Genomic DNA, 26,048 nt, shown 5'->3' on the forward strand with positions numbered 1-26,048 from the left:
ACATTTACATTTATCTTGCCATCTTTATGTAATACATGTATCACTAGCCACTTTAAACAATGCCACTTAATATAATGTTTACATACCCTACATTACTCATCTCATATGTATATACTGTACTCTATGCCATCTACTGCATCTTGCCATCTGTATGTAATACATGTATCACTAGCCACTTTAAACAATGTTTACATACCCTACATTACTCATCTCATATGTATATACTGTACTCTATACCATCTACTGCATCTTGCCATCTGTATGTAATACATGTATCACTAGCCACTTTACACAATGCCACTTAATATAATGTTTACATACCCTACATTACTAATCTCATATGTATATACTGTACTCAATACCATCTACTGTATCTTGCCATCTTTATGTAATACATGTATCACTAGCCACTTTACACAATGCCACTTAATATAATGTTTACATACCCTACATTACTCATCTCATATGTATATACTGTACTCTATACCATCTACTGCATCTTGCAATCTGTATGTAATACATGTATCACTAGCCACTTTAAACTATGCCACTTTTATGTTTACATACCCTACATTACTCATCTCATATGTATATACAGTACTCTATACCATCTACTGCATCTTGCCTATGCCGTTCTGTACCATCACTCATTCATATATCTTTATGTACATATTATTCATCCCTTTACAGTTGTGTGTATAAGGTAGTAGTTGTGGAATTGTTAGGTTAGATTACTCGTTGGTTATTACTGCATTGTCGGAACTAGAAGCACAAGCATTTCTCTACACTCCCATTAACATCTGCTATCTATGTGTATGTGACAAATAAAATTTGATTTGATGTGTAACATATTTAATGTGATACATTATCTCTCCTCTTCCTCTTCCTCCCCCCCCCCCTCGCAGACTTCCAGCGCCTGCCTCAGAACACGCGTGTGTCCCAGGCGTTAAACGGAGACCTGTACTTCTCTAACGTCCTATTGGACGACACCAGGAACGACTACATCTGTTACGCCCGCTTCCCCCACACACAGACCATCCAGCAGAAACAACCCATCACTGTCAAAGTCCTGGACAGTAAGTGTCCATCCCACTCAGCACAGAGGCTTTGAACCAGTCCCAGCGGGTTCCTACACCTGAGATGTTTACTGATCTGGAAGGGAGAAGCTCCATCTCCACACTGCTTATACATATTGATTCCCTTCAGATCTGCAAATAAGGGTTAGGGCCAAGGAGAAGGAGCCTTGGGCAAGACGGTCAACTCCTTCTCTGAGTTGTCTGGTCCTATCTGAGTGTTAGTGGACACCGTGACATTAGGTCATTGTATGTTTTCATGTTTCTGTGCATCTTCACATTGCCTTGTTATGCAATATTTTAGTATAGTGATAATTTTGTAGAGTATTTTGTGATACTCATCATTCTAATGTGTGATGTATTTTTGAACTGTCCTTTCATGTTGATATTTGTTTGATGATATTTGTTTGATGACATCCCTTCCTCTAAACTGAATCTCCTCCTGGTTGTTCCCTGTAGATGTCTACGTAGCACCTCTAACCGAATCTCCTCCTGGTTGTTCCCTGTAGATGTCTATGTAGCACCTCTAACTGAATCTCCTCCTGGTTGTTCCCTGTAGATGTCTATGTAGCACCTCTAACTGAATCTCCTCCTGGTTGTTCCCTGTAGATGTCTATGTAGCACCTCTAACTGAATCTCCTCCTGGTTGTTCCCTGTAGATGTCTACGTAGCACCTCTAACTGAATCTCCTCCTGGTTGTTCCCTGTAGATGTCTACGTAGCACCTCTAACTGAATCTCCTCCTGGTTGTTCCCTGTAGATGTCTATGAAGCACCTCTAACTGAATCTCCTCCTGGTTGTTCCCTGTAGATGTCTACGTAGCACCTCTAACTGAATCTCCTCCTGGTTGTTCCCTGTAGATGTCTATGTAGCACCTCTAACTGAATCTCCTCCTGGTTGTTCCCTGTAGATGTCTACGTAGCACCTCTAACTGAATCTCCTCCTGGTTGTTCCCTGTAGATGTCTATGTAGCACCTCTAACTGAATCTCCTCCTGGTTGTTCCCTGTAGATGTCTACATAGCACTGCATGCTCATGATGTTCTGATTGATTTTTACAGTGGATGCGATCAATGAAACTGTGGCAGCTTTGTACAATTATACGAACAATTTATTTGTTGGTGAGTGCTGGTTTACCCCCTTATCCCAAAGTGAACCCAGCCCCATCCCAACTCCTCCTTTTATTCTAACCAACCTGGACTATACCTGACCCACCTGACTCCAACACCTGTAGTATAACCTACCTGGACTATACCTGACCCACCTGACTCCAGCACCTGTAGTATAACCTACCTGGCATATACCTGACCCACCTGACTCCAACACCTGTAGTATAACCTACCTGGAATATACCTGACTCACCTGACTCCAACACCTGTAGTATAACCTACCTGGAATATACCTGACCCACTTGACTCCAGCACCTGTAGTATAACCTACCTGGAATATACCTGACCCACCTGACTCCAACACCTGTACTATAACCTACCTGGACTATACCTGACCCACCTGACTCCAACACCTGTAGTATAACCTACCTGGACTATACCTGACCTGATCATCTACTCCCAACCTCATCCTGTGTGACTAAATTCACATTGATAGCGTAATATAATAAAATAACAACAAACAATGTTAATTACATTCCATAACTAAATCCTCTCCCTTTACCCTGTACTGTGTTAACTTAGCTTACCTTCTTACTTAGAAAACCAAATGCCTAAAAGGTGGATTCATTTGTAGGAAACCCATCAAGAAAAAGAAACCAATCAAATCCATTTTCTTTACTGAAATGAATGTTCCTTTCTTTGGGTGGGCATTCATCTACTAATGTTAACCAATGGGCATTCATCTACTAACGTTAACCAACGGGCATTCATCTACTAACATTAACCATAAGCTTCCCATTGGTTAAGCATTATTCATAGTAAAAAGGATGCTCCTCCTAGTTTAAATTCAACACCCATCACCCAATAGTTAGATGATGAAATCCAAAGTGAAGCACACAGCATACAGAACTAGTATGATGAAACTCTTGCATGAGACGTATACAGTATTTTCTCTCTCTCTCATCTAGATCTTTCCATGTTCTTTTAATGTAAGTCTCTGACCCTGAAAAAGGCACGCATGGAAAGATCATTAAACACAATCTGTGTTCTGTCCATCCAATCAGCGGTTCACGCCAATGTGTTGTATACAACACATTCCCCCCAGCTCTACTCACTCAATCTAGTCTCATTGTAAATGTACCCACAAGAGATTTTCCCAGACCTTTCAGTCAGGGCTTGATTAGGGCTAAACATGTCAGCATCATAGCAGCCGTAGCTTGATTAGGGCTAAACATGTCAGCATCATAGCAGCCGTAGCTTGATTAGGGCTAAACATGTCAGCATCATAGCAGCCGTAGCTTGATTAGGGCTAAACATGTCAGAATCATAGCAGCCGTAGCTAGATTAGGGCTAAACATGTCAGAATCATAGCAGCCGTAGCTTGATTAGGGCTAAACATGTCAGAATCATAGCAGCCGTAGCTTGATTAGGGCTAAACATGTCAGCATCATAGCAGCCGTAGCTTGATTAGGGCTAAACATGTCAGAATCATAGCAGCCGTAGCTAGATTAGGGCTAAACATGTCAGAATCATAGCAGCCGTAGCTTGATTAGGGCTAAACATGTCAGAATCATAGCAGCCGTAGCTTGATCAGGGCTAAACATGTCAGAATCATAGCAGCCGTAGCTTGATTAGGGCTAAACATGTCAGAATCGTAGCAGCCGTAGCTAGATTAGGGCTAAACATGTCAGAATCATAGCAGCCGTAGCTAGCTTAGGGCTAAACATGTCAGAATCATAGCAGCCGTAGCTAGCTTAGGGCTAAACATGTCAGAATCATAGCAGCCGTAGGTAGCTTAGGGCTAAACATGTCAGAATCATAGCAGCCGTAGCTAGCTTAGGGCTAAACATGTCAGAATCATAGCAGCCGTAGGTAGCTTAGGGCTAAACATGTCAGAATCATAGCAGCCGTAGCTTGATTATGGCTAAACATGTCAGAATCATAGCAGCCGTAGCTAGCTTAGGGCTAAACATGTCAGAATCATAGCAGCCGTAGCTAGCTTAGGGCTAAACATGTCAGCATCATAGCAGCCGTAGCTTGATTAGGGCTAAACATGTCAGAATCATAGCAGCCGTAGCTTGATTAGGGCTAAACATGTCAGAATCATAGCAGCCGTAGCTTGATTAGGGCTAAACATGTCAGCATCATAGCAGCCGTAGCTTGATTAGGGCTAAACATGTCAGCATCATAGCAGCCGTAGCTTGATTAGGGCTAAACATGTCAGCATCATAGCAGCCGTAGCTTGATTAGGGCTAAACATGTCAGAATCATAGCAGCCGTAGCTTGATTAGGGCTAAACATGTCAGCATCATAGCAGCCGTAGCTTGATTAGGGCTAAACATGTCAGCATCATAGCAGCCGTAGCTTGATTAGGGCTAAACATGTCAGAATCATAGCAGCCGTAGCTAGCTTAGGGCTAAACATGTCAGAATCATAGCAGCCGTAGGTAGCTTAGGGCTAAACATGTCAGAATCATAGCAGCCGTAGCTTGATTATGGCTAAACATGTCAGAATCATAGCAGCCGTAGCTAGCTTAGGGCTAAACATGTCAGAATCATAGCAGCCGTAGCTTGATTAGGGCTAAACATGTCAGCATCATAGCAGCCGTAGCGAGCTTATGGCTAAAATCTGTCTATGATTATATCGAGGAAGGATACTAAGGGAGAAATCCTAGATCCCTTGGTTGTCGTGGCAACAGATTGACAACTGGATGGCCTTTCTCTCCAGGTGTTGTGTGTCTACTTCAGACCAGTGGCCCTATATAGTGCACTATGGGGCAAAGGGAGCCATTTGGGAAGCAGCCTGCGAAAGGGCCAACGCCTGGCTACAGTCCATAACAGCACGGGATATTACTACTATCCTATAATAGTCTATATGCCGCTGGTGCTGGACTACTGGTTCTACGGACTGAATGGTCACAGCTAGCTACAGACACTTATACCCTTTCCACAATCCAGCAGCTATATTTACCCACCACCCAGGTCAGAGAATTGCTATTTAGCTTGGCTCAGCTCAGCTTGGCTCAGCTCGGCTTGGCTCAGTAGTGTGAACAGGGTATAGGAACGTGTGGTTCTGGTGCTGAGATGATTGTGTTTCCTGTCCTGTTCTCCAGACAGTCCATCGGGGGAGCGGCGACCCAGCTTCATGGCTCCTCTGGGGCGGAGCAGCACCCAGATGGCCCTGAGGGGAGGGGTTCTGGAGATAGAGTGTATCGCTGAAGGACTGTAAGTAAGCCCACAACACTGCATGAACAACGCTGCATGAACAACACTGCATGAACAACACTGCATGAACAACGCTGCATGAACAACACTGCATGAACAACACTGCATGAACAACACTGCATGAACAACACAGCATGAACAAGGTTTTTAACTTCTGTTTTTGCACAAGGGCAGGTTGGTTTGTTTAATCTTTGTATGTGACATTCAGCAATACTACTTTGTTGCCTTGTCAAGACAACATCATATTTGCTATTGCAAAATCAGGCTGGTTACCTAGACAACATTGGACTAGCTGTCTGTCTGTTCTTTTTGGGAGAGGACAATACACAGATTTTGGTAAGTGATTTATTTAGTTGTTGTTGTTTTTGCTAGTCCGACTCCGGAGGTGTCCTGGTATAAGGAGAGTGGCGATCTTCCTAGCAGCAGGATGTCCTTCCACAACTTCCAGAAGACGCTGAAGATCGCAGATGTGATGGAGGCGGATGCCGGGGACTACCGCTGCACGGCCAAGAACAGCCTAGGCTCCGCCCATCACACCATCAAAGTCAGCGTCAAAGGTCTGTGACACAAAGAAGATTTGGTTGGGACGAGATGGAATATGTGGAGAAATGTTCCTAACACTCCTAGTACTTTACAGTGTTGTGGATTTTAAAAGGGGTATTCTATAGGTCTGTCCCTCTCTCTCTCTTTCTCTGACTCTCACCCCCCCGTCCCCGTCCCCCCCAGCGGCTCCGTTCTGGATCAGTGCCCCCAGGAACCTGATCCTGGCCCCGAAGGAGACGGGCATCCTCACCTGCAGAGTCAGTGGAGACCCCAAGCCCCAAATCGCCTGGTCCGTCAACGGAGTCCCCATCGAAAGTGAGTCTAGTCCACTTCCACCCCAGACTGAGGCTCAATGGAACGAATACTAACTGGAGAAATGCACACTGAAGCGTACATTTACATTTTAGTAATTTAGCAAACGCTCTTATCCAGAGAGATGTATAGTCAGTGTGTTTCACTTATGTAGGTAGAACAGCACCAGAGCTCATATACTATTGCATAAATAATTCATTGATGTCAATGAGAGATTTGCACAAAATATGTATGTGTGCTCTGCCCACATAGGGGATGAATCCTAATCAAATTAGGATTCATCCCCTATGTGGGCAGAGCACACATCTACACGATGTTACCCTTCAACTATGAACATCCAAATGTGCAGGAGGAAGGGTGAACAGAGGTTTGAATGTGTGACATACTGTATATCTAGCCTGTGATCCCCTTGATAGACTCTCCAAAGGACACGAGTCGGAAGGTGGAGGACGACACAGTGATTCTGAGCGACGTCCAGACCGGCTCCAGCGCTGTCTACCAGTGCAACGCCTCCAATGAGTTTGGCTACCTGCTGGCTAATGCTTTTGTCAATGTGCTTGGTGAGTCTCTGGAAACACAACCATTGAATCTGCCTTTTAGAATCCGAATATTGAGTCAATAAACAAATAAAAAACTCTAAACTCTTGAGCTTTACAACTCTTGAACATTGTGTTGTGTCCAATGACAGCATTTTGTGTTCTCTGCATCATTCTCATGTCACGTTATGGTTTAGTAATCATTATCAATATGATTTGTTTCTGTTTTCAGCCGAAGCACCAAGGGTGCTGACTCCCCCCAACAATGTGTACCAGGTCATCACCAACAATCCTGCCTTCCTGGACTGTGCCTCGTTCGGCTCGCCCATACCAACCATCACATGGTTAGTCCATCTGGCTCTAAGTCTTGCAAGCCAGTCAGCCAGACTTTAAGTTTCACAAGCCAGTCAGCCAGACTCTAGTCTCACAAGCCAGTCAGCCAGACTCTAGTCTCACAAGCCAGTCAGCCAGACTCTAGTCTCACAAGCCAGTCAGTCAGACTCTAGTCTCACAAGCCAGTCAGTCAGACTCTAGTCTCACAAGCCAGCCAGTCAGACTCTAGTCTCACAAGCCAGCCAGTCAGACTCTAGTCTCACAAGCCAGCCAGTCAGACTCTAGTCTCACAAGCCAGCCAGTCAGATTTTAGTCTCACAAGCCAGCCAGTCAGACTCTAGTCTCACAAGCCACTCTGTTTCACAAGCCAGCCAGCCAGACTTTAGTCTCACAAGCCAGCCAGCCAGACTCTAGTCTCACAAGCCAGCCATCCAGACTCTAGTCTCACAAGCCAGCCAGCCAGACTCTAGTCTCACAAGCCAGTCAGTCAGATTTAGTCTCACAAGCCAGCCAGCCAGACTCTAGTCTCACAAGACAGCCAGCCAGACTCTAGTCTCACAAGACAGCCAGCCAGACTCTAGTCTCACAAGCCACTCTGTTTCACAAGCCAGCCAGACAGACTTTAGTCTCACAAGCCAGCCAGCCAGACTCTAGTCTCACAAGCCAGCCATCCAGACTCTAGTCTCACAAGCCAGCCAGCCAGACTCTAGTCTCACAAGCCAGTCAGTCAGATTTAGTCTCACAAGCCAGCCAGCCAGACTCTAGTCTCACAAGACAGCCAGCCAGACTCTAGTCTCACAAGACAGCCAGCCAGACTCTAGTCTCACAAGACAGCCAGCCAGACTCTAGTCTCACAAGCCAGTCAGTCAGACTCTAGTCTCACAAGCCAGCCAGTCAGACTCTAGTCTCACAGGCCAGCCAGCCAGACTCTAGTCTCACAAGCCAGTCAGTCAGACTCTAGTCTCACAAGCCAGTCAGTCAGTCTCTCATCTTCTTTATAAAGTAGGTATAGTACATCTCTAGTGGTTGCCCAGTAGCTTTTCCACAATCTCAAAAACCTTTCTCACAAGAGACACCTCTTAGGGATGTTGTAAAGGGCACTCTGTTAACACCTCTCTGTTAACACCACTCTGTTATTAACACCACTCTGTTAACACCACTCTGTTATTAACCCTACGCTGTTAACACTACTCTGTTATTAAAACCACTATGTTAACACCACTCTGTTATTAACACCACTCTGTTATTAACACCACTCTGTTAACACCACTCTGTTATTAACCCTACTCTGTTAACACCACTCTGTTAACACCACTCTGTTAACACCTCTCTGTTAACTCCACTCTGTTAACACCACTCTGTTAACACCTCTCTGTTAACTCCACTCTGTTAACATCTCTCTGTTAACTACACTCTGTTAACACCTCTCTGTTAACACCTCTCTGTTAACACCTCTCTGTTAACTCCACTCTGTTAACTACACTCTGTTAACTACACTCTGTTAACTACACTCTGTTAACACCTCTCTGTTAACACCTCTCTGTTAACACCTCTCTGTTAACACCTCTCTGTTAACTACACTCTGTTAACACCTCTCTGTTAACACCTCTCTGTTAACCTCTCTGTTAACTCCACTCTGTTAAAACCTCTCTGTTAACACCTCTCTGTTAACACCTCTCTGTTAACTACACTCTGTTAACTCCACTCTGTTAACTCCACTCTGTTAACACTTCTCTGTTAACACCACTCTGTTCACACCACTCTGTAACACCACTGCACTTCCTAATGGAGTTCACTGAGGCTGGTGTGATTGTGAACAGAGGGCTGTTAATGAATATCACACTGTGTCCCGTAAAGTCCTTCAGTCACAAACTGTTCAACATGATCTTCTCATAAAGAACTGAGCTGATGAATAACTACATTCATAAAGTCTCACAGGGATCTAGTGTTCTAATGCAGTGACCTAGTGTTTCCTCTGCAGGTTTAAGGACAGCCAGACCAGTATCCTGAATAGAGACCCATATGTGATCCATAATAACGGTACCTTAGAGATCAACGTAGCCCAGTCCCTGAACAGTGGCAAGTACACCTGTATAGCCTCCAACAACCTGGGAACCAGGGAGAACCATGTCTACTTGGAGGTCAAAGGTCAGACAAGCCTGCTTATAACCTGATTATAATGCTTTATGAATGTAGTTATAGACACTTATAATGCTTTATGGATGTATTTATAGATGTTATACTTTTTATTTTACCTTTATTTAACAAGGCAAGTCAGTTAAGAACATATTCTTATTTTCAATGACAGCCTAGGAACAGTGGGTTAACTGCATTGTTCAGGGCAAAACGACAGCTCAGGGATTCGATCTTGCAACCTTCCGGTTACTAGTCCAACTCTCTAACCACTAGGCTACCTGACGCCCCAATCTATTTATAGATGTTATAATGCTTTACGAATATCGTTATAGACACATATAATTCATTATGAATGTAGTTATCGAAACGTATAATGCATTATGAATTTAATTATAGACACGTGTAATGCATTATGAATGTAGTTATGGACACTTGTAATGCATTATGAATGTAGTTATAAATGTTACAATGCATTATGAATGTAGTTATAAATGTTATAATGCATTATGAATGTAGTTATAGATGTTATAATGCATTATGAATGTAGTTATAGATGTTATAATGCATTATGGATGTAGTTATATATGTTATAATGCATTATGAAAGTAGTTATAGATGTTATAATGCATTATTAAGAGGGTATTTACATGAAGTGTAACCATATGTGTGTATTGTCCTTCAGAGCCGACGAGGATCCTGGCCCAGCCAGAGTACATGGTGGTCCAGAGGAACAGGAAGGCCGTGTTTGAGTGTAAAGTTAAACACGACCCCACCCTCATCCCCACCATGAACTGGCTCAAAGACAACGGAGAGCTGCCTGACGACGAGAGGTACTCTAGACCATCTCCTCTATACACACCTTCTCTCTATAGATATGGGTCTGCTATCGGCCAGTGGTGGTCAACCCTACTCCAGGAGAGATAACATCCTCCCTGATTCTGACACACCTCATTCTACTAATCAAACTGCTCCTCAGGCCCTCCTCAGCCCCCCACATTAGGTGTGTTAAAGCAGGGCAGGAGCAAAAGCCTGAAAAAATTATGTATTTGGTAAATGTATGATTGGATTTGTTTTTTCATAATTTTTTTCACCTTTATTTAACCAGGTAAGCTAGTTGAGAACAAGTTCCCATTTCCAACTCCGACCTGGCCAAGATAAAGCAAAGCAATGCGACAGAAACAACAACACAGAGTTACACATGGAATAAACAAGCGTACAGTCAATAACACACTAGAAAGAAAGTCTATATACATTGTGTGCAAATGGCATGAGGAGGTAAGGCAATACATAGGCCATAGTAGCAAAGTAATTACAATTAACACGAGTGATAGATGAGCAGATGATGATGAGCAGATGGTGGTGTGTAAGTAGTGATACTGGTGTGCAAAAGAGCAGCAAAGTAAATAAAAACAGTATCGGGATGAGGTAGGTAGATTGGGTGGGCTATTTACAGATGGACTATGTACAGCTGCAGCGATCTGTTAGATGCTCAGATAGGTGATGTTTAAAGTTAGTGAGGGAAATGTAAGTCTCCAACATCAGCGATTTTTGCACTTCGCTCCAGTCATTGGCAGCAGAGAACTGGAAGGGAAGGCGGCCAAAGGAGGTGTTGGCTTTGGGGATAACCAGTGAGATATACCTGCTGGAGCGCGTGCTACGGGTGGGTGTTATTATCGTGACCAGTGAGCAGAGATAAGGCGGAGCTTTACCTAGCATAGACTTATAGATGACCTGGAGCCAGTGGGTCTGGCGACGAATATGTAGCGAGGGACTAGAGCATACAGGTCATAGTGGTGGGTGGTACAAGGCGCTTTGATAACAAAACAGATGACTCTGATAGACTACACCCAGTTTTCTAAGTAGAGTATTGGAAGATATTTTGTAGATGACATCGCCGAAGTCGAGGATCGGCAGGATAGTCAGTTTTACTAGGGTAAGTTTGGCGGCGTGAGTGAACGAGGCTTTGTTGCGAAATAGACAGCCGATTCTAGATTTGATTTTGGATTGGAGATGTTTGAAATGAGTCTGGAAGGAGAGTTTACAGTCTAGCCAGACACCTAAGTATTTGTAGTTGTCCACGTATTCTAGGTCAGAACCTTCCAGAGTAGTGATGCTAGTCGGGCGGGGGGTGCGGGCAGCGAACAAGTGAAAAGCATGCATTTGGTTTTACTAGCGTTTAAGAGCAGTTGGAGGCCACGGAAGGAGTATTGTATGGCATTGAAGCTTGTTTGGAGGTTAGTTAACACAGTGTCCAAGGAAGGGACAGAAGTATACAGAATGGTGTTGTCTGCGTAGAGATGGATCAGGGAATCACCTGCAGCAAGAGCGACTTCATTGATGTATACAGAGAAGAGAGTCAGCCCGAGAATTGAACCCTGTGGTACCCCCATAGAGACTGCCACAGGTCCGGACAACAGGCCCTCTGATTTGACACACTGAACTCTGTCTGTGAAGTAGTTGGTGAACCAGACGAGGCAGTCATTTGAGAAACCAAGGCTATTGAGTCTGCCGATAAGAATACGGTGATTGACAGAGTCAAAAGCCTTGGCCAGGTCGATGAATACAGCTGCACAGTACTGTCTTTTATCGATGGCGGTTATGATATCGTTTAGTACCTTGAGCGTGGCTGAGGTGCCCCCGTCACCAGCTCGGAAACCGGATTGCACAGCAGAGAAGGTACGGTGGGATTCGAAATGGTCAGTGATCTGTATATTAACTTGGCTTTTGAAGACTTTAGAAAGGCAGGGTAGGATAGATATAGGTCTATAACAGTTTGGGTCTAGAGTGTCACCCCCTTGAAGAGGGGGATGACCGCGGCAGCTTTCCAATCTTTAGGGATCTCGGACGATACGAAAGAGAGGTTGAACAGGCTAGTAATAGTGGTGGCAACAAAGGCGGCGGATAATTTTAAAAAGAGAGGGTCCAGATTGTCTAGCCTGGCTGATTTGTAGGGGTCCAGGTTTTGCAGCTCTTTCAGAACATCTGCTATCTGGATTTAGGTGAAGGAGAAGCTGGGGAGGCTTGTGCAAGTAGCTGCCGGGGGTGCGGAGCTGTTGTCCGGGGTTGGGGTAGCCAGGAGAAAAGCATGGCCAGCCGTAGAGAAATGCTTATTGAATGTTTTTTTATCGGTGGTGACCGTGTTACCTAGCCTCAGTGCAGTGGGCAGCTGGGAGGAGGTGCCCTTGTTCTCCATGGACTTTTTGGAGTTAGAGCTACAGGATGCATATTTCTGTTTGAAAAAGCTAGCCTTTAATTTCCTGACTGACTGTGTGTATTGGTTCCTGACTTCCCTGAACAGTTGCATATCGCTGGGACTATTCGATGCTATTGGAGTCCGCCACAGGTTACTGTAAGCATGATTGTCTGACTGTGTGGTGGTGTTTTGTTAGGTTCTTGGTGGACACTGACAGTCTGACCATCAACGAAGTGACAGAGGAGGACGAGGGAACCTACACCTGTGTCATGAACACCACCCTGGACCAGGACTCAGCTAGCGCCATGCTCACCGTCGTTGGTGGGTTTACCTTTATACTTCACCTGATGTTTACCTAACTTATCTTAGGATATACAACACATTCTACCCTTTCCTCGTTCTATCAGCTACCTATATTCTATGTCCTCTAGTTACTCTTATGACAATGTGATATGTTTCATCTCTGTGGTAGACACGCATGTGCATGTTCTGAATAGTCTGTTAACATCTTTATTTAAATACTTTGTAGTCTGATCCAATGCTCACAGAGTTGTAATACTAGAGTGTTGTAATATTGGTGATTGACTATAGGAACACCAGTCTTTCATAACCAATACTAGAGTGTTGTAATATTGGTGATTGACTATAGGAACACCAGTCTTTCATAACCAATACTAGAGTGTTGTAATATTGGTGATTGACTATAGGAACACCAGTCTTTCATAACCAATACTAGAGTGTTGTAATATTGGTGATTGACTATAGGAACACCAGTCTTTCATAACCAATACTAGTGTTGTAATATTGGTGATTGACTATAGGAACACCAGTCTTTCATAACCAATACTAGAGTGTTGTAATATTGGTGATTGACTATAGGAACACCAGTCTTTCATAACCAATACTAGAGTGTTGTGATATTGGTGATTGACTATAGGAACACCAGTCTTTCATAACCAATACTAGAGTGTTGTGATATTGGTGATTGACTATAGTAACACTAGTCTTTCATAACCAATACTAGAGTGTTGTGATATTGGTGATTGACTATAGTAACACTAGTCTTTCATAACCAATACTAGAGTGTTGTGATATTGGTGATTGACTATAGGAAGTATTTCATAAGCTTCCTGTTGCTGTGTAGTCCTATTCTTCTTCTCTCTGAAACCTGTGTTTTGTCACTAACCTGTCACTCCTATCTGACTCCTGTCCTTGCTCTCTCAGAGGCTACTCCAACTCCTGCTATTGTCTACGGTAAACAACGCTGGCCCTGTTGGCCATATTAGCATCATCATTCCTCATCCACTCCTCTCCCTCAGTCCTGAGTGTGTGAGAGCTGACCTTCACCCTTACTGTAGCAGTCTTGTCCGTTTGCTTAGCATGCTATGGCTCTGTTGTGATGCTACTGCAGTGGCATATTGACAGTCCGTGACCAGAGAGAACCAGTCTGTGTGTGTTTGAAGTGTCTACTGCATCATTAGATGTATTCACTAGTGTGATGATTATTATTATTATTAGTAGTAACTATGTCCATCTGACTACTGTGTTTTGGGTTGGAGTTGGATCCTGCTCATTTCAGACTCTCGCTCAGTTACTCAGTTTATCAAACAAGGCATGCTGACTCCCACCCCCTAACGCATCAGGTGACCTTGTTGTTGTCGTGAGTGGTACTGACACTGTGTTTTCCTCTCCAGAGGAACCAGACCCTCCTACAGACCTGGAGCTGACTGACCAGAGAGAGAGGAGCGTCCAGCTCACCTGGATACCTGGAGACGAACATAACAGCCCTACACAGAGTACTGTATTATAATGAACAGCACTACACAGAGTACTGTATTATAATGAACAGCCCTACACAGAGTACTGTATTATAATGAACACAACAGCCCTACACAGAGTACTGTATTATAATGAACACAACAGCCCTACACAGAGTACTGTATTATAATGACCAGCCCTACACAGAGTACTGTATTATAATGAACACAACAGCCCTACACAGAGTACTGTATTATAATGAACACAACAGCCCTACACAGAGTACTGTATTATAATGAACACAACAGTCCTACACAGAGTACTGTATTATAATGACCAGCCCTACACAGAGTACTGTATTATAATGAACAGCCCTACACAGAGTACTGTATTATAATGAACACAACAGCCCCACACAGGGTACTGTATTATAATGAACACAACAGCCCTACACAGAGTACTGTATTATAATGAACAGCCCCACACAGGGTACTGTATTATAATGAACACAACAGTCCTACACAGAGTACTGTATTATAATGAACAGTCCTACACAGAGTACTGTATTATAATGAACACAACAGTCCTACACAGAGTACTGTATTATAATGAACAGCCCTACACAGAGTACTGTATTATAATGAACACAACAGTCCTACACAGAGTACTGTATTATAATGAACAGCCCTACACAGAGTACTGTATTATAATGAACAGCCCTACACTGTAACGACGTTCTTCGTTTGTCGAAAGAGAGTCAGACCGAAATGCAGCGTGTTTGTTACTCATGTTTATAAGTGAAAACAAATAACGAAACTATACATGAAATAACGAATAAATACAAAACAACAAAACGGAACGTGAAACCTATTACAGCCTGACTGGTGAAACTAACACAGAGACAGGAACAATCACCCATGAAATACAAAGCGAAACCCAGGCTACCTAAATACGGTTCCCAATCAGAGACAACGAGAATCACCTGACTCTGATTGAGAACCGCCTCAGGCAGCCAAACCTATGAAACACACACCCCTAATCAGCTACAATCCCAATAACTAAAAAACCCCACTAAATACAACAAACAATAAACCCATGTCACATCAATACTAAGACCAAGGCGTGACAGAACCCCCCCCTAAGGTGCGGACTCCCGAACGCACCTCAAAACCATAGGGAGGGTCCGGGTGGGCGTCTGTCCATGGTGGCGGTTCCGGCTCCGGACGTGGACCCCACTTCATAAATGTCATTGTTCCTCCCCTTCGTCCTGGGATGATCCACCCTCGCCGCCGACCATGGCCGAATAGTCCTCACCCAGAACCCTACATAACAGAGGAGCAGCTCGTGACTGAGGGGCAGCTCGGGACTGAGGCAGCTCGGGACTGAGGGGCAGCTCGGGACTGAGGGGCAGCTCGGGACTCAGGGGCAGCTCGGGACTGAGGGGCAGCTCGGGACTGAGGGGCAGCTCGGGACTGAGGGGCAGCTCGGGACTGAGGGGCAGCCCGGGACTGAGAAGAAGCCCAGTACTGAGAAGAAGCCCAGTACCGAGAAGAAGCCCAGTACCGAGATGAAGCCCAGCCAGGCAGTTGAATCCGGCAGATCTTGGTTGACTGGCGGATCCTGGCTGACTATCAGATCTGGCAGATCCTGGCTGACTGGCGGATCCTGGCTGACCGGCGGATCCTGGCTGACTGGCTGATCCTGGCTGACTGGCTGATCCTGGCTGACTGGCGGATCCTGGCCGACTGGCAGATCCTGGCTGACTAGCAGATCTGGCAGATCCTGGCTGACTGGCGGATCCTGGCTGACTGGCAGATCCTGGCCGACTGGCGGATCCTGGCTGACTAGCAGATCTGGCAGATCCTGGCTGACTGGAGGATCTGGAAGAGTCTGGTTGACTGGCAGATCTGGAAGAGTCTGGTTGACTGGCATATCTGGAAGAGTCTGGTTGACTTGCAGATCTGGAAGAGTCTGGTTGACTGGCAGATCTGGAAGAGTCTGGCTGTCTGGCAGATCTGGAAGAGTCTGGCTGACTGGCAGATCTGGAAGGGTCTGGCTGACTGGCAGATCCTGGCCGACTGGCGGATCCTGGCTGACTAGCAGATCTGGCAGATCCTGGCTGACTGGACGATCTGGAAGAGTCTGGTTGACTGGCAGATCTGGAAGAGTCTGGTTGACTGGCATATCTGGAAGAGTCTGGTTGACTTGCAGATCTGGAAGAGTCTGGTTGACTGGCAGATCTGGAAGTGTCTGGTTGACTGGCAGATCTGGAAGAGTCTGGCTGACTGGCAGATCTGGAAGAGTCTGGTTGACTGGCAGATCTGGAAGAGTCTGGTTGTCTGGCAGATCCTGGCTGACTATCAGATCTGGCAGATCCTGGCTGACTGGCGGATCCTGGCTGACCGGCGGATCCTGGCTGACTGGCTGATCCTGGCTGACTGGCTGATCCTGGCTGACTGGCGGATCCTGGCCGACTGGCAGATCCTGGCTGACTAGCAGATCTGGCAGATCCTGGCTGACTGGCGGATCCTGGCTGACTGGCAGATCCTGGCCGACTGGCGGATCCTGGCTGACTAGCAGATCTGGCAGATCCTGGCTGACTGGAGGATCTGGAAGAGTCTGGTTGACTGGCAGATCTGGAAGAGTCTGGTTGACTGGCATATCTGGAAGAGTCTGGTTGACTTGCAGATCTGGAAGAGTCTGGTTGACTGGCAGATCTGGAAGAGTCTGGCTGTCTGGCAGATCTGGAAGAGTCTGGCTGACTGGCAGATCTGGAAGGGTCTGGCTGACTGGCAGATCCTGGCAGACTGACGGCTCTGGCTGCTTCATGCTGACTGACGGCTCTGGCTGCTCCATGCTGACTGGTGGCTCTGGCTGCTCCATGCAGACTGGCAGCTCTGGCTGCTCCATGCAGACTGGCAGCTCCTTGTAGACTGGCAGCTCTAGCTGCTCCATGTAGAATGGCAGCTCCTTGCAGACTGGCAGCTCTAGCTGCTCCAGGCAGACTGCCAGCTCTGGCTGCTCCATGCAGACTGGCAGCTCCTTGCAGACTGGCAGCTCTAGCTGCTTCATGCAGACTGGCAGCTCTAGCTGCTCCATGCAGCCTGGCAGCTCCTTGCAGATTGGCAGCTCCTTGCAGACTGGCAGCTCTAGCTGCTCCATGCAGACTGGCAGCTCCTTGCAGACTGGCAGCTCCATGCAGACTGGCAACTCCATGCAGACTGGCAACTCCATGCAGACTGGCAACTCTGGCTGCTCCAAGCAGACTGACAGCTCTGGCTGCCCCATGCAGACTGGCAGCTCTAGCTGCTCCATGCAGGCTGGCAACACTGGATGCTCCATGTAGACTGGCAGCTCTAGCTGCTCCATGCAGACAGGAGGCTCCGGCAGCGCTGTAGAGGAGGAAGGCTCTAGAACCGCTGAACAGGCGGGAGACTCCGACAGCGCAGGAGAGGGAGAAAGCGCTGGCTGCGCTGAACAGGCGAGGCGCACTGAAGGCCTGATGCGTGGTGCTGGCACTGGTGGTATTTGGCCGAGAACACGCACAGGAAGCCTAGTGCGGGGAACTGCTACCGGAGGGCTGGGGTGTGGAGGTGGTACTGGATAGAGGACAGGTACAGGAAGCCTGGTGCGGGGAGCTACCATCGGAGGACTAGTGTGTGAAGGTGACACAGGATGGTCTGGACCATGAAGGTGTACTGGAGAGCCTGAGAGCAGGACTGGCACAGGACGTGCAAGGCTAGGTAGGTACACAGGAGGCTTAGTGCGTGAGGCTGGCACATTTTTCACCAGCCGACTAACACGCACCTCAGGACTAGTATGGAGCGCTGACCCAGGTGCCATTAAATCCCCGACACGCTCTGTCGGACGAATATTGTACCTAAAGCACCAAACTAGCAACTCCCTCATTAATTTCTCCTCCAATTTCCCCATTAACTCCTTCACAGTCTCTGCTTCGCTCACCTCCAACACCGATTCTGGTCTCCTCCTTGGCTCTTCACGATAAACAGGGCGAGTTGGCTCAGGTCTGTCTCCTGACTCAGCCACTCCCCCTCTGAGCCCCCCCCCAAGAAATTTTTGGGGCTTCGCTCTGCGCCGCCGTGTCTTTTTTTCCGACTCCATTCTCCTATAGCCCTCTTCGCACTGCTCCAGCGAATCCCAGGCGGGCTCCGGCACTCTCTCTGGGTCGGCCGCCCACCTGTCTATTTCTTCCCACGTCGTAATATCCATACTGTACTCCATTCTGGGCTGCTCCTGTTTCCATCCACGTCGCCGTGCTGCCTCCTCATACCAGCGCCTCTCCGCTTCAGCCGCTTCTAGTTCCTCCTTAGGGCGGCGATATTCACCAGGCTGAGCCCAGGGTCCTTTTCCTTCCAGCTCCTGTTTCCTCTTCGCCTGCTGCACCTTTGGGCGGCTACACTCCCCTGGTTTCCCCAGGGTCCTCTCCCGTCAAGGATTTCCTCCCATGTCCAGAAATCCTTAAAACGCGGCTCCTCTTTGGGCTGCTCCTCTTTGGGCTGCTCCTGCCTGTTGACACGCTGCTCGGTCCGTGTGTGGTGGGTGATTCTGTAACGACGTTCTTCGTTTGTCGAAAGAGAGTCGGACCGAAATGCAGCGTGTTTGTTACTCATGTTTATTAGTGAAAACAAATAACGAAACTATACATGAAATAACGAATAAATACAAAACAACAAAACGGAACGTGAAACCTATTACAGCCTGACTGGTGAAACTAACACAGAGACAGGAACAATCACCCACGAAATACAAAGCGAAACCCAGGCTACCTAAATACGGTTCCCAATCAGAGATAACGAGAATCACCTGACTCTGATTGAGAACCGCCTCAGGCAGCCAAACCTATGCAACACACACCCCTAATCAGCTACAATCCCAATAACTAAAAACCCCCACTAAATACAACAAACAATAAACCCATGTCACACCCTGGCCTGACCAACTAATTAACTAAAACACAAAATACTAAGACCAAGGCGTGACATACACAGAGTACTGTATTATAATAAACACAACAGTCCTACACAGGGTACTGTATTATAATGAACACAACAGTCCTACACAGGGTACTGTATTATAATGAACAGCCCTACACAGAGTACTGTATTATAATGAACACAACAGTCCTACACAGAGTACTGTATTATAATGAACACAACAGTCCTACACAGGGTACTGTATTATAATGAACACAACAGCCCCACACAGAGTACTGTATTATAATGAACACAACAGTCCCACACAGAGTACTGTATTATAATGAACAGCCCTACACAGAGTACTGTATTATAATGAACAGCCCCACAGAGTATTGTATTATAATGAACACAACAGTCTTACACAGAGTATTGTATTATAATGTACACAACAGTCCTACACAGAGTACTGTATTATAATGAACACAACAGTCCTACACAGAGTACTGTATTATAATGAACACAACAGTCCCACACAGAATACTGTATTATAATGAACACAACAGTCCCACACAGAGTACTGTATTATAATGAACACAACAGCCCTACACAGAGTACTGTATTATAATGAACACAACAGCCCTACACAGAGTACTGTATTATAATGAACACAACAGTCCTACACAGAGTACTGTATTATAATGAACACAACAGCCCTACACAGAGTACTGTATTATAATGAACACAACAGCCCTACACAGAGTACTGTATTATAATGAACACAACAGCCCTACACAGAGTACTGTATTATAATGAAAACAACAGCCCCACACAGAGTACTGTATTATAATGAACACAACAGTCCCACACAGAGTACTGTATTATAATGAACACAACAGTCCTACACAGAGTACTGTATTATAATGAACAGCCCTACACAGAGTACTGTATTATAATGAACACAACAGTCCCACACAGAGTACTGTATTATAATGAACACAACAGTCCTACACAGAGTACTGTATTATAATGAACACAACAGTCCTACACAGAGTACTGTATTATAATGAACACAACAGTCCTACACAGAGTACTGTATTATAATGAACACAACAGTCCCACACAGAGTACTGTATTATAATGAACACAACAGTCCTACACAGAGTACTGTATTATAATGAACAGCCCTACACAGAGTACTGTATTATAATGAACACAACAGTCCTACACAGAGTACTGTATTATAATGAACACAACAGCCCTACACAGAGTACTGTATTATAATGAACACAACAGCCCTACACAGAGTACTGTATTATAATGAACACAACAGCCCTACACAGAGTACTGTATTATAATGAACACAACAGTCCCACACAGAGTACTGTATTATAATGAACACAACAGCCCTACACAGAGTACTGTATTATAATGAACACAACAGTCCCACACAGAGTACTGTATTATAATGAACACAACAGTCCTACACAGAGTACTGTATTATAATGAACACAACAGCCCTACACAGAGTACTGTATTATAATGAACACAACAGTCCCACACAGAGTACTGTATTATAATGAACACAACAGTCCCACACAGAGTACTGTATTATAATGAACACAACAGTCCCACACAGAGTACTGTATTATAATGAACACAACAGCCCCACACAGAGTACTGTATTATAATGAACACAACAGCCCCACAGAGTACTGTATTATAATGAACACAACAGCCCCACACAGAGTACTGTATTATAATGAACACAACAGTCCTACACAGAGTACTGTATTATAATGAACACAACAGTCCTACACAGAGTACTGTATTATAATGAACAGCCCCACACAGAGTACTGTATTATAATGAACAGTCCTACACAGAGTACTGTATTATAATGAACAGTCCCACACAGGGTACTGTATTATAATGAACACAACAGCCCTACACAGAGTACTGTATTATAATGAACAGCCCTACACAGAGTACTGTATTATAATGAACAGCCCCACACAGAGTACTGTATTATAATGAACAGCCCCACACAGAGTACTGTATTATAATGAACAGTCCTACACAGAGTACTGTATTATAATGAACAGCCCTACACAGAGTACTGTATTATAATGAGCAGCCCTACACAGAGTACTGTATTATAATGAACAGTCCTACACAGAGTACTGTATTATAATGAACACAACAGTCCTACACAGAGTACTGTATTATAATGAACACAACAGCCCTACACAGAGTACTGTATTATAATGAACACAACAGCCCTACACAGAGTACTGTATTATAATGAACAGTCCTACACAGAGTACTGTATTATAATGAACACAACAGTCCTACACAGAGTACTGTATTATAATGAACACAACAGTCCTACACAGAGTACTGTATTATAATGAACACAACAGTCCTACACAGAGTACTGTATTATAATGAACAGTCCTACACAGAGTACTGTATTATAATGAGCAGCCCTACACAGAGTACTGTATTATAATGAACAGTCCTACACAGAGTACTGTATTATAATGAACACAACAGCCCTACACAGAGTACTGTATTATAATGAACAGCCCTACACAGAGTACTGTATTATAATGACCAGCCCTACACAGAGTACTGTATTATAATGAACACAACAGCCCCACACAGAGTACTGTATTATAATGAACACAACAGCCCCACACAGAGTACTGTTTTATAATGAACACAACAGCCCCACACAGAGTACTGTATTATAATGAACACAACAGCCCCACACAGAGTACTGTATTATAATGACCAGCCCTACACAGAGTACTGTATTATCATGAACACAACAGTCCTACACAGAGTACTGTATTATAATGACCAGCCCTACACAGAGTACTGTATTATCATGAACAGCACTACAAAGAGTACTGTATTATAATGAACACAACAGCCCCACACAGAGTACTGTATTATAATGAACACAACAGTCCTACACAAAGTACTGTATTATAATGAACAGCCCTACACAGAGTACTGTATTATAATGAACAGCCCTACACAGAGTACTGTATTATAATAAACAGCCCTACACAGAGTACTGTATTATAATGAACAGCCCTACACTGTAACGACGTTCTTCGTTTGTCGAAAGAGAGTCAGACCGAAATGCAGCGTGTTTGTTACTCATGTTTATAAGTGAAAACAAATAACGAAACTATACATGAAATAACGAATAAATACAAAACAACAAAACGGAACGTGAAACCTATTACAGCCTGACTGGTGAAACTAACACAGAGACAGGAACAATCACCCACGAAATACAAAGCGAAACCCAGGCTACCTAAATACGGTTCCCAATCAGAGACAACGAGAATCACCTGACTCTGATTGAGAACCGCCTCAGGCAGCCAAACCTATGAAACACACACCCCTAATCAGCTACAATCCCAATAACTAAAAAAACCCACTAAATACAACAAACAATAAACCCATGTCACACCCTGGCCTGACCAACTAATTAACTAAAACACAAAATACTAAGACCAAGGCGTGACAGAACCCCCCCCCTAAGGTGCGGACTCCCGAACGCACCTCAAAACCATAGGGAGGGTCCGGGTGGGCGTCTGTCCATGGTGGCGGTTCCGGCTCCGGACGTGGACCCCACTTCATAAATGTCATTGTTCCTCCCCTTCGCGTCCCGGGATGATCCACCCTCGCCGCCGACCATGGCCGAATAGTCCTCACCCAGAACCCTACATAACAGAGGAGCAGCTCGTGACTGAGGGGCAGCTCGGGACTGAGGGGCAGCTCGGGACTGAGGGGCAGCTCGGGACTGAGGGGCAGCTCGGGACTGAGGGGCAGCCCGGGACTGAGAAGAAGCCCATTACTGAGAAGAAGCCCAGTACCGAGAAGAAGCCCAGTACCGAGATGAAGCCCAGCCAGGCAGTTGAATCCGGCAGATCCTGGTTGACTGGCGGATCCTGGCTGACTATCAGATCTGGCAGATCCTGGCTGATTGGCTGATCCTGGCTGACTGGCTGATCCTGGCTGACTGGCGGATCCTGGCCGACTGGCAGATCCTGGCCGACTGGCAGATCCTGGCTGACTAGCAGATCTGGCAGATCCTGGCTGACTGGCGGATCCTGGCTGACTGGCAGATCCTGGCCGACTGGCGGATCCTGGCTGACTAGCAGATCTGGCAGATCCTGGCTGACTGGAGGATCTGGAAGAGTCTGGTTCACTGGCAGATCTGGAAGAGTCTGGTTGACTGGCATATCTGGAAGAGTCTGGTTGACTGGCAGATCTGGAAGAGTCTGGTTGACTGGCAGATCTGGAAGAGTCTGGCTGACTGGCAGATCTGGAAGAGTCTGGTTGACTGGCAGATCTGGAAGAGTCTGGTTGACTGGCAGATCTGGAAGAGTCTGGCTGACTGGCAGATCTGGAAGAGTCTGGCTGACTGGCAGATCTGGAAGAGTCTGGCTGACTGGCAGATCTGGAAGAGTCTGGCTGACTGGCAGATCTGGAAGAGTCTGGCTGACTGGCAGATCTGGAAGAGTCTGGCTGACTGGTAGATCTGGAAGAGTCTGGCTGACTGGCAGATCTGGAAGAGTCTGGCTGACTGGCAGATCTGGAAGAGTCTGGCTGACTGGCAGATCTGGAAGAGTCTGGCTGACTGGCAGATCTGGAAGAGTCTGGCTGACTGGCAGATCTGGAAGGGTCTGGCTGACTGGCAGATCTGGAAGAGTCTGGCTGTCTGGCAGATCTGGAAGAGTCTGGCTGTCTGGCAGATCTGGAAGAGTCTGGCTGACTGGCAGATCTGGAAGAGTCTGGCTGTCTGGCAGATCTGGAAGAGTCTGGCTGTCTGGCAGATCTGGAAGAGTCTGGCTGACTGGCAGATCCTGGAAGAGTCTGGCTGACTGGCAGATCCTGGCAGACTGACGGCTCTGGCTGCTTCATGCTGACTGACGGCTCTGGCTGCTCCATGCTGACTGGCGGCTCTGGCTGCTCCATGCAGACTGGCGGCTCTGGCTGCTCCATGCAGACTGGCAGCTCTGGCTGCTCCATGCAGACTGGCAGCTCCTTGCAGACTGGCAGCTCTAGCTGCTCCATGTAGACTGGCAGCTCCTTGCAGACTGGCAGCTCTAGCTGCTCCAGGCAGACTGGCAGCTCTGGCTGCTCCATGCAGACTGGCAGCTCCTTGCAGACTTGCAGCTCTAGCTGCTCCATGCAGACTGGCAGCTCTAGCTGCTCCATGCAGACTGGCAGCTCCTTGCAGATTGGCAGCTCCTTGCAGACTGGCATCTCTATCTGCTCCATGCAGACTGGCAGCTCCTTGCAGACTGGCAGCTCCATGCAGACTGGCAACTCCATGCAGACTGGCAACTCCATGCAGACTGGCAACTCTGGCTGCTCCAAGCAGACTGACAGCTCTGGCTGCCCCATGCAGACTGGCAGCTCTAGCTGCTCCATGCAGGCTGGCAACACTGGATGCTCCATGTAGACTGGCAGCTCTAGCTGCTCCATGCAGACAGGAGGCTCCGGCAGCGCTGTAGAGGAGGAAGGCTCTAGAACCGCTGGACAGGCGGGAGACTCCGACAGCGCAGGAGAGGGAGAAAGCGCTGGCTGCGCTGAACAGGCGAGGCGCACTGAAGGCCTGATGCGTGGTGCTGGCACTGGTGGTATTTGGCCGAGAACACGCACAGGAAGCCTAGTGCGGGGAACTGCTACCGGAGGGCTGGGGTGTGGAGGTGGTACTGGATAGAGGACAGGCACAGGAAGCCTGGTGCGGGGAGCTACCATCGGAGGACTAGTGTGTGAAGGTGACACAGGATGGACTGGACCGTGAAGGTGTACTGGAGAGCCTGAGAGCAGGACTGGCACAGGACGTGCAAGGCTAGGTAGGTACACAGGAGGCTTAGTGCGTGAGGCTGGCACATTTTTCACCAGCCGACTAACACGCACCTCAGGACTAGTATGGAGCGCTGACCCAGGTGCCATTAAATCCCCGACACGCTCCGTCGGACGAATATTGTACCTAAAGCACCAAACTAGCAACTCCCTCATTAATTTCTCCTCCAATTTCCCCATTAACTCCTTCACAGTCTCTGCTTCGCTCACCTCCAACACCGATTCTGGTCTCCTCCTTGGCTCTTCACGATAAACAGGGAGAGTTGGCTCAGGTCTGTCTCCTGACTCAGCCACTCCCCCTCTGAGCCCCCCCCCAAGACATTTTTGGGGCTTCGCTCTGCGCCGCCGTGTCTTTTTTTCAGACTCCATTCTCCTATAGCCCTCTTCGCACTGCTCCAGCGAATCCCAGGCGGGCTCCGGCACTCTCTCTGGGTCGGCCGCCCACCTGTCTATTTCTTCCCACGTCGTAATATCCATACTGTACTCCATTCTGGGCTGCTCCTGTTTCCATCCACGTCGCCGTGCTGCCTCCTCATACCAGCGCCTCTCCGCTTCAGCCGCTTCTAGTTCCTCCTTAGGGCAGCGATATTCACCAGGCTGAGCCCAGGGTCCTTTTCCTTCCAGCTCCTGTTTCCTCTTCGCCTGCTGCACCTTTGGGCGGCTACACTCCCCTGGTTTAGCCCAGGGTCCTCTCCCGTCAAGGATTTCCTCCCATGTCCAGAAATCCTTAAAACGCGGCTCCTCTTTGGGCTGCTCCTCTTTGGGCTGCTCCTGCCTGTTGACACGCTGCTCGGTCCGTGTGTGGTGGGTGATTCTGTAACGACGTTCTTCGTTTGTCGAAAGAGAGTCGGACCGAAATGCAGCGTGTTTGTTACTCATGTTTATTAGTGAAAACAAATAACGAAACTATACATGAAATAACGAATAAATACAAAACAACAAAACGGAACGTGAAACCTATTACAGCCTGACTGGTGAAACTAACACAGAGACAGGAACAAT

General features: G+C 46.6%; 1 protein-coding gene across 16 annotated transcripts in view; it reads left to right on the forward strand.

The window, feature by feature from the left end:
* The window catches only part of LOC135537257 (neuronal cell adhesion molecule-like), a 134,771-nt gene that overhangs the window by 87,563 nt on the left and 21,160 nt on the right, over positions 1–26,048 (forward strand). For 7 of the 16 annotated variants that reach the window (XM_064963441.1, XM_064963442.1, XM_064963449.1 and 4 more), the window contains 12 exons: positions 906–1,076; positions 2,132–2,191; positions 5,292–5,403; positions 5,776–5,960; positions 6,130–6,261; positions 6,675–6,818; positions 7,027–7,138; positions 9,109–9,275; positions 9,946–10,093; positions 12,653–12,777; positions 13,681–13,710; positions 14,151–14,252. In XM_064963441.1, coding sequence (XP_064819513.1) covers positions 906–1,076; positions 2,132–2,191; positions 5,292–5,403; positions 5,776–5,960; positions 6,130–6,261; positions 6,675–6,818; positions 7,027–7,138; positions 9,109–9,275; positions 9,946–10,093; positions 12,653–12,777; positions 13,681–13,710; positions 14,151–14,252 — 1,488 coding nt within the window. The remainder of the gene's footprint in view (positions 1–905; positions 1,077–2,131; positions 2,192–5,291; positions 5,404–5,775; positions 5,961–6,129; positions 6,262–6,674; positions 6,819–7,026; positions 7,139–9,108; positions 9,276–9,945; positions 10,094–12,652; positions 12,778–13,680; positions 13,711–14,150; positions 14,253–26,048) is intronic. The other 9 variants (XM_064963444.1, XM_064963445.1, XM_064963451.1 and 6 more) reach the window with 3 other exon arrangements.

This window comes from Oncorhynchus masou, unplaced genomic scaffold (genome assembly GCF_036934945.1).
Source record: "Oncorhynchus masou masou isolate Uvic2021 unplaced genomic scaffold, UVic_Omas_1.1 unplaced_scaffold_733, whole genome shotgun sequence".
In the NCBI taxonomy this organism is placed as follows: domain Eukaryota; kingdom Metazoa; phylum Chordata; class Actinopteri; order Salmoniformes; family Salmonidae; genus Oncorhynchus; species Oncorhynchus masou.